Consider the following 10,232-nt stretch of genomic DNA (forward strand, 5'->3'; position numbering starts at 1 on the left):
CTTCACATTGGCCACAGCCCTATGACGCATGGATTTTGACTCCAGCGAGAGGACCCTCCGATGTGTGGTGCTTGTGACGTGCAGATCACAGTGCGCCACATTTTATTGGACTGCATTTTATTTGCTAACTAGTGGACAGCAGCGGATTTGCCGGCAGATCTGCAGTCTATTTTACGTAATCGTCAAACGAATGTGGTTCACGTTTTAAAGTTTTGTGAATTGTCCCACGTTTTTAATAAGATTTTGGGGAGATGTTTTCAAAGTATCAACAGGGTGACTGGCTCACCCAAGTTTTACATTTCCCCGTACTGTTCTTTTAACTCTTCTGTGTTTTTTTTCCCCTCTGTTTTAATTTCTTGATTAGCTATCTTGCTTCCTCATTGGTTTTAGTGCATGTGAGAGTGCCTGTGCGATAGTGTGATTGTGTTGTCATTTTGAGTGCATGTGTGTATGGCAGTTTTAGTTCTTATCCACATTCGTTTGTTTTACTAAATGTCAGGGCGCTGATAACCTCGCCGTTGGGCACCCATAAGATCCCAAAAACACACACACACACACACACACACACACACACACACACACAAAATACCAGAGAAATATGATAGACACTTATAATCTGACCATTCCATACACATACTGGTGCCAGATTATTGAGAGTGTCTTAAATTTAATGTAAACACACAGAGGTTATACTTTATCCAAAGATACATTCATTTTCATAGGAAACTTAGTTCTTGAGTGTGTACATATACAGTAGTATCACTCACTATGAAACACATCCCAAATTTTTATTGTCACAATGATGAGACATGACAGCAGTGTGCTTTATCACACAACAGTTTTACGAGCATTACATCAGTACTGTATTTTTCTGATTGTTGCATAATGTACTGCAGAAAAACATCTGCAGCTTCAGCACCAGCAGTATGAGATATCTTTATGTTCTCTCCTTTCGTGTGCTATTCCGTATCACTTTCATCATAACTTTCTTGTACGTTTTTGATTCTCTCTTTGTCTGTTCAAGCCTAACAATATTGTTGCACAAGAGAATTCATTATTATTTTCATCGTTCCTGCTTGAGGCTGATTGTGGGCCAGATTACTGAGAGGATGGACTATTGAGGGCCAGAGTAATGACAGTTTAGTGTGTAGTCATTTACAAAAATTTGCCAGTTCTTGATGATTTTCTTTTATTCTACGTCCATCTTTGATTTGTGTGTAATTATACATGAGTTTGCCTTTTCCAGTTTCATGCTTTACGACATCCTGTACTACTTTGCTTTTATTTTTTGCATTACATATTTTTTGTCATTAATTCTTTTTTATTCAGTATTGTCATATTTTTTATAGCTCTAATAGTGTCTAGGAACTGTGGACTACTGTAGCAGTTCTGTGAAGAACTGAGAAACATGAGTGTCTTCCTTAGATGCTACTTAGAAGTGCCTACTTTAGGAAATGTTTCCTCCAAAAATTAATGTAAACAATGTGCAGAATCTAGAGAAATCAGCATCTGCATTGGTTTACACCTTTAAAAATCAGATTTTTGAGAGAAACTGTCAACAATACTTGGCCAACAAAATTGGTTGATGTAAGCGAAAGTAACACCACAGCTGTACCTTGAGCATGTCTTTTTTTTTTAGTCCGTGTTACTAGTACATGTGGGCTAGCTTTCCTCAGGAGTCTCTACTCAACACCGTGTTGTCGCCAATGCAGTCACATGTACCTCTAGCAGTTTTGTAAAGACCTAATAAATCTGAGTGTCTGGAAAGAATTTCTAATAACTGCAATTATACATCCATTTGCCTTAGCTGCTGATTGGAAATGCCTACTTGAGGAAATGTTGCCTTAAAAATTAATTTAAACAATGTGCAAAATTTAGAGAACTTATCATCTACATTGGTTTACAACTTTAACAATCAAATCTTATTTAACTAATAACTTTTAAAATGTAGATTTTGGAGAGAAACTAATCATTTTCTCAAGCTCAACAATATTTGGCTTTGGTTATGTACATGTGACTGAATTGGAGACAACACGATGTCGAGTAGAGACTCCTGAAGAAAGCTAGCCCACGTGTACTAGTAACAAGAAATCCACAATAAATCACCGAGGAAATCTAATACTCTTTTGGCAGTGGTGGGGCCTAGGGATGGTGGTAATGTGCCGCCAAAACTAGTCGTGTAAGACAATAAAGACATTCTCTGCTGTAGTGGTACTTTCTCTCATATATACATCAGCTGACGTCCCTCGTCCATGCAGTAGGATGGACATCCATAAAAAAAACTGGTTGATGGTTGGTTCTGAAAATTAAATTTAAGGTTTTAGATTTTTGTGTAGAGGTGAACTTACGAAATCTTCAAATCAAGCTAGCTCATGAACCAGTTAACTTTATGCAAAATTAATTGCATCACAATGTTAAAAATAAAAACTCTATAACTATAATAATAGAATGTAACATACTTCAAGAAATGAAATAGTTGACAAACAGTAGTATACATGAGGTGCATTTGTGATTTTGCTGTTACATGGAGGGGGGAAGAATAAAGAAAATTGAGGAGTGGTTACGGTATGATAGGTTGTCTGAAACGTGCTAGACCTACAGTAATTTACACTGTCCATAATACTTTGTGTTATTGATTGCTGTTTTCAGTAGTTCTTCACTGTCGTCCCCCACTTTCAGATAAGTCAAAAGTTTTCTTTCCACTAAGGACATGGACATCTGATATCTTTCGTCTGACCATTGGGTCTTCATCAAACTGTAGATTCTTTCAGCGAATGAGTTACTGGTAGGGACTGAAAATATGTATGATATAAGCTTAAGCAGTTGGGAATGGAAGACTCAATAAATTGTCTGCTGCTTGAAGAAATCCATCCAAATCTCCCTAGTTTTATCAAGTCCAGGATACGCATTACAGAAGTCGCAGAATTCATTGTGTAGCTGATTTTCAATGCATGGTGAGATTCAGTCGGTTTGTAACCTTTAAAAAATAATGCCAGTGCAGACAAAATTCTTATTTTTTGTTAAGCAAATTGAACATGTTGTTCTCAGAAAAGTTACAGTTTTAGGACAAATAATCAATGCAATTTGACAAGAAAGATTGTACAACATTTTCAAAACCCCTGCCTCTGTGATCTTGCAATTTGTTCCAGGCTTTCATAAACTTTCATTCTTGTTTTCTGCTCTCTAGCTTGCTCTTAAGGCCCCTTATCATTATGTCCAACTAAACAGAAATAATAGAGCTGTTTTCCAGTTTTCTAATGGCAGTTTTAAATAGGGGCAAAATATGTTGCAGAGAATATAGATAGCATTCAGGAAGTGAATGTTCAGTTTCTTCAGCATCCTGCTCCCCACTTGATGTCGCAAACTGTCAAATCAGTCTTGAACAATCTTTCTTGAAGTAAAATACAATTTGATGGCAGACCAGCAGTATACAACTCTGTCAATTGAGGAAGTAGCAAGAGCCATCTTGTATGGCTCTGTCATAAAATTCCCTTAAACTCTGTCTCCACTGTGAAAATTCTCTCAGTGACTGACATTTGATACAGCCCAACCAAATTCACTGTAGATTTTGAGAACTAATGCCTCTTCATCATAACGAAAGGTTTTCAAATCATGTTTTACAGTATTACTTACGACAAGGCAGTTGCAGTCAGCCCTCTATACGGATGGACATTCGTTTTTCAGTAAGACGAATACTGAGTTGTTTTTCCATAGTTCACCAGAGCACTGTCAGCACTGCATGCACATACTTGTTTTAGATGGAAGCAATTAGATTCTGTAATATTCTTTGTTGCATGGAAAATTTCTTTGTGGGTTTCTTTGGAATCTTTATAAAAATCTAGTAATTTCTGGTGTATCCCATGGTTAACACCAAAGAAAGTTATAATTGTTCTTTTTTTATAACTCTGCTGTTGTGCCAGCATACATATTGGTATCTTCTGATAATCCACTACAGCATTTCTTCCTTCAAGTTTTATCAAACACGTGGCAAGGCAATTCACAAACTTTGCTATGATGTCATTTTCTTTCATCAACCATGTTTGAAAATCTCTGATGTCTAACCAGTCTTTGTTGAAAGCTGTATACCTTTTAACTTTCCTTCTCAAAGTTGATGAACTTTCTTCATCATTAGGGATGTTAAAGGTGCTGGCAACTTAGCCACCAAATAATCCCCAATTTAACAGGCAAGTGTGTATTTTTGGATCATATATAGTGGTTGGAGGAGTAAATTCTCACACAGTTATTTTCTCTTCCTTCACGTGATTTACAGATTAGAGTAAAAGTATGTCCTGAGTCCTTTTAGCTGGGATTCTGGACAGCACTTTAAATTATAGGACAATCCTCCCAAAAACTGGATGTGTGGTAACGCTATTCATGAAATAACAAAGTTCAAGAAGAGTAAAATAACTAGGAGAGCATCAATTAAAGAGAGGCGTGCCATATTCATGTATCATTTTGTAGCTTTGGGTCTTTGCTACATGCTCCCACTATATCTTTTACAGAATGTCATTACCCCAAACCACAATAGGGGAAACTTTATGCCTGCAAATTGACACAAGAACGTGCAGTTACTTCATGGTAACAAAAAAAACTAATGTGTCAATCAATTTGTATTTTTTTTTCTTCCAATTATACTAAGCAAGGCAAATGTGACGACAATTAACTTGCTAGCTACAGCAGAACTATATTCCCCACAATGGGTGACTTGGCAGAGATCTTGGTTCTAGATGACTATTTTTGGCTGTTCAGGAAGCCATTAAATCTCGACAATCACCTTGATGTATTTCTGCAAATGTCTACCATGCAGTGGTTTCTTCACACAAAGAAAGAGGAAGAAATCAGTGGGTGCCACGTCAGCAGAATATGGAGAGGGGGGTAGCAAACAATACTTCCAAGAGGTATACACGTTCACGTCTGTTAATATCAACTTTATATTATTTTTTTGTATTTTAATGTCTTCTTGTTGCTATCTTTTGTGGTTTTTCCCTGAACTGCAGTATTTCACAGTATTTCCTTCCCTCACAGTATCTAACTTTTGTAAGGTGCTTTTTGATTCCTGATAGTTTCCCCCTTTACTGTACACTTATTTCCATCCCCGTTTGCTTTCTTTTCTACTCCCTCTCATTGTGCTGCTAGGTAAAGATACATAATGTTACTCATTCTGGCCTTAGATGGGCCAATTGAGTGTGATCCACTAGTGTGTCATGCTCTGTCAATGGCGTTATTGGATGCAGAATCAAGGGACACGTGGTTGCCACACTGTCCTTTTATCCACTGTCCGGTTTATTGACATTGGAACTGCTATTATGTAGTTCAATAACACCTCGGTTGGCCTCACGATGCCGAACGCACACAGTTCCAGTCATACCGCCAAGATAAAATACCCGGAAGTACCAAGAATCAAGGCTCGGTCCCCCAAAAGGTATTCAGCTGTGTTGACCAATCAGCTACAGAGATCGACCATTGTGGTGCTATTGGTCTGTATTTTGACTGTCCACTCTCATTTTTTTTTCCCTGCTTGCTTCTTGATTTCTCCACTGCCAATGAAACTTTCTACATATTTCTTTCCTTCAATTTGCAATTCCTCTCATTGCATCAAAAAAAGCTGCTGCAAAAATGTCAAGATCTTTTTGTGTACGATATTTAATTATTTTTATTGAAGAGCTAGCTAGATTTTCTCTTATATTCTAATAATATTCTGGCCCCATTCCCACTTCCCTCCCCAATCTCATCCAGTCACCTACCCCCCTTCACTCTCTCCCTCCAACACCACATTCTCACTTCCCTGTCCCCCACCACCCATTACCTGTTACTACTCCTCGTTATCTCCCATACTACTACTCCCCTCACTCTCTCCCTTTTTCCCTACCTCCCTCACTTCACCCCACTCCTTTCCTCCCCGGCCTCCACCCCTCACTTCTGCCTTCACGCCTTCCCTCCCCTTCATTAACTCCTCCCCATCACTCTATCCCTCTACCCCTCTACCTCTCACTCTCCCCCTTACACACATGAGAGAGGGAGATTGATTTTTCCTGTGTAGTGTGGGCACTCCTCAGCAGCTAATAAAAGTAATTTATTTCAGGTACACCTGCACAGAGCATTACAGTTGCTGGACGAGGTTCTACACACGATGCCAATTGATGGACCAAGAGGCATCGAGTGAAAGAGGTTATTGTTCCATGATGTTATGTTACACTGCCCATCTGTATTTATTTTGTACTTTATTACTGTTTCTGAGTACAAGTCAGGATGTATCAGTCGATACAATCCATTCCCTTTGAAACTACACTTAAAGTATTTTATCAAAGCATTTTTACTACTTTTTGATGTTCGTTATGCTGTACAGTCAAATGTTTATCAGAAATGGCACAAAGTTACGTTCAGGATGGAAGTTTGATATTTCAACAGACGTGTGCCAAATTGTAATGCAGTTTAAACATTACATATAGGTGCAGAGAATCTTTGTGGTAGAATCTGTGCTGACTGGCAACTACAGCTCCCTTCTATCAGCCTAAATAGAAGAGCAGTCTTTGTAACGAGGCATGTATGTGCAATCTAGCACATTGTATAAAATGAAGGTAACCACTTAAACATTGTAGTTTATAGGAAACAATGCTGGCAGCAAAGGATTTTGTGAGGTGAAAATGCAAGGAAATCATTAATGTTGGAGCTGTTTTGCAAAATAAATATAAGGATATTGTGATGTAATGCTCTTGGGAACAAGTGACAGCATTTGAATGAGGGTGTTTCCCTGTTTTTAATATATGATAAGGTCTGGTGGGCAGTGGATCACGTCCACAGACAGAGAAATGTAATTCCTGTCAGATTTGTTGACCAGAGCAAGAGTCGAGTGTAGGAACTCTGTGAAATGTGAATCTTCACAGTAGTTTGTATTTAGGTAAGAGCTGTGTGTGTCTCCAAGAAGATAGTTGCATAATGGAAGTAGAGTTCAGTTGTAATAAGATGCAACTTCGAAATAAATGAGTGAGTGATCCTTTCTGCAAAAGACAGATGTTAAAGCTTGTGTGTCTACTGTTGTGAGATTTTCTTCAACTGATTTTTAATCAGTGGAGGCTTTTTATAGAAGTGGAAAGTACACGTCTCCTTCGTGAAACCAGAAGAAAAGCATGAAAGACATATGCTAATATTGTATACCTAGCTTGGATTCATAAAAGTAATAAGTTTCACAGAATCTAAGGTAAATGTATGGAAAAGTGACTGCTATTACAAAAGCCTGATGAATTAATTTAGTTCAAATGTTTGTATTTGCTGCATGTGACCCTGATAGTGTGGCATCAAGTCAGTTTTCAGTAAAGATTTAGTATGCATTGACTTTTTAGTTTGTTTCTTTACACACATTTGTAGATAATATAAAAATTGTGACTGCCTCTAATGGCATTATCATGGACAGTGATAAATGAAATAGTCTCAGTACGATGTAAGGTTGTTAAATTGGTTTCATTGTTCCTGATAGGCAAGTAGGTGGTCATTCCCTGCTGTATATTATGGTTCCCAGCATGCTCCTTCCTTTATGAAGATTCTTTAGTTATTGTATTAAGTCTTGCTATGTAAATCAGTCATAACTGAAAGAGCTATTTGCTTGCTTTTATAATTTTTTTATCCTAATGCCTGCCCTGCTTTTTGATGCTTATGTTAGCCTCAACAGGCCTAACCTATTCCCGAAGCATTTGATTTTGTTATCTTTTGGCATGAGTCACATAGTTTCAAGTCATTGGTAGTATGTCATTCTGTCATAGCTGATGGACTCTGAGAAGGTTGTGCCACACATTTACTAACAGCAACTTGTACATCGAGGAACATGACCATGGGATTATAGTTCCTAAACTAATCAAATGTATTAAAAGCTTAGAGTGGTGGATGATTGAGATTCTATGTAGCAGGTTATGTACGTGACTAAGAGCACTGCTTAAGAAATTGTGTGAATGTGATACTGAATGCATTTGGAAGTGGACAGTATTTTTTGCCCAATCAGTAATATTATTCAGTTAATGCACCTTGCTGACAGTGAAAAATACACATAACTGATAATGTAAATATTACTCATGTGGATAAACTGGTATAATTGTGAACATAAGAACTATATGGAATCCTCATGCATTCAGAAGATTTCTGTGTATGTCAGTGGATGTTAACAAAAAATTTATGTTCTTAGAGCATTGCAATCATTTATGTAATGCTAGAAATGAAAGAAGCATGTCTTCATGAAAAGCTTTAGCATCTTGCTGCTGAAGAGCAAACTTGCACCTATTTCTACTGAGATGTTTTACTTTGTATGTGAAAGAAAATAAATTTTATCTTAAGAAATCACTGTGATTAATTGTTTCGTAATTTCAAAAAAAATATTTCTACTTGTTCACATTAATTTCAGGAACTCTTTTAGGGTGCCGTTTCCCATTACATAGAGTATCACCAATCCACTCAGGTATTATGTATAATTCCCCTGTTGATCTTCAGTTGTTTGCTAGTAGTACTATATTGATAGTTTTTTTGTCGTGCATTTGTAACTGAATAAATGCCGTTTATATTCTGCTTTAATTTATCAATAAGCTTCTTCAGTAACAAAGTTGTCTTGCACTTGCGTGTTTGCCTTACAGCTAGTAAAGCTATTACTTCGACCACTATAAATGTTTTTCACCACAGTGCACAGACTTATGTACATATTTCAGCACAGCATTAAAAACATAAAAACAAGTATTTCTCCACAAGTAAGAGCAGGCACACATGTAAGCAAAGTTAAACATTTTCCCATTGAAAATGCTTTTTGAGAAATTGAGTTGAAACACACTTGGAAAAAAATATATATTGAATGTATTCATGATGAAATAGTTCATAGGTGAACTATTTTGGCACAAATCACAATTATTAACATAGTCTGCTATTTTGGTCCATTTTATCGCTTTCTTTTGCAAACATTGTAATTGTATTGGAAGGAAATTGACATGTAATTCTATGCTATCCTTTCTATGAGATTTTCGTGCTTCATATACTGTACTGGAGAAGAATTTCTAGAAAATAGCCACTTTAACTATTAAGGCTGCGCTAATTTGCTAATTTACGCAAGTTATTGACATCACAGTATGATCGATAATTTATTCTTTACCACTGATATGCACACTGATACAGAAAGTGGGTATTTACTGGTGTTTTGAGAAAAAAAAAAATGTGGTATATGGAATATTACTTAAGAAAAAGCTTTGACGACGACTTAAAACTCTGTTCAGTCAGTATGGTTCCACAGGAAATGTACTTTGACAATAATAGGAGACTGAATGAGAGAAATTGTAGATATTGCTAGGTATTATTTCCATTTTAATTTTTGTATAATAGTTGCCCATTTAAATGGATGAAGAAATGAAAAGAAATGTCCTGTGGCTAGGGCCTCCCGTCAGGTAGACCGGTCCCTTGGTGCAATTCTTTTGAGTTGGGTGCAATTCTTTTGAGTTGATGCCGCTTCAGTGACTTGCGCGTTGATGGAGATGAGATGATGATAATTAGGACAACACAACACCCAGTCCCTGAGTGGAGAAAATCTCCGACCCAACCGGGAATCGAACCCAGGCCCCTTGGCATGGCAGTCTGTCGCACTGACCACGCAGCTATAGGGGCGGACTGCATGAAAAAAATCTGCATCCTCCACTGGATGGATATAATTAAGGTTTGTATTAATATATCAGTAACAGTTCTCTTTGTTTGAGTAGGGTTTTTGTGACTACTGACTGGTGTGCAATAAATGATACAGCCTTAGACAAAGAAGAGACTAGTCAACGTTCATTTCAAATTAGAGAGTTGGTTATATGCATTTAGTATATGTGCAAGAATAGTAAAGACAAAGAATTAATCGCAAACTATTTTTTATTGACTGTCTGATTTAGTGTTACAATATGATCAGAATACATCACAAATGTTTCAAAATGCTCTTTCATGGCACAGCTTTCAAAGAGTGATTCAACACAAATTTGCGAGGCCTGGTATTTACCGCAAATTTTTGTATCTATAACTGTTCCCCCATTTCCTTTTACTGGCTGCCAAATAGTCCAGTTGAAGGAAAATTACGGGGCAATATACATGTAAATTCCCTACAAAAAAGGGTACTGCTCATTCTTTCTGTAGAACTAATAGTTTTCATGTTGCAGGAGATGGAAGAACACAGTTAATTAAAAATATTTTTTTAATGGCATAAAACTGTTGCTTATTGTTAAATGAAGTAGGCT

The 10,232-nt window shown here is 37.1% G+C and overlaps 1 protein-coding gene across 3 annotated transcripts in view; it reads left to right on the forward strand.

Annotated features, from left to right (window-relative positions):
• LOC126481087 (mothers against decapentaplegic homolog 4) overlaps positions 1-8,274 on the forward strand; it is a 167,435-nt gene extending 159,161 nt beyond the window's left edge. For all 3 annotated transcript variants that reach the window (XM_050104589.1, XM_050104588.1, XM_050104590.1), the window contains one exon: positions 6,083-8,274. In XM_050104589.1, the coding sequence (XP_049960546.1) occupies positions 6,083-6,163 (81 nt within the window). In that variant the 3' untranslated portion in view covers positions 6,164-8,274. The remainder of the gene's footprint in view (positions 1-6,082) is intronic.
• Positions 8,275-10,232: the final 1,958 nt, after the last annotated feature.

The sequence above is a fragment of the Schistocerca serialis genome, chromosome 5 (genome assembly GCF_023864345.2).
Source record: "Schistocerca serialis cubense isolate TAMUIC-IGC-003099 chromosome 5, iqSchSeri2.2, whole genome shotgun sequence".
In the NCBI taxonomy this organism is placed as follows: Eukaryota; Metazoa; Arthropoda; class Insecta; order Orthoptera; family Acrididae; genus Schistocerca; species Schistocerca serialis.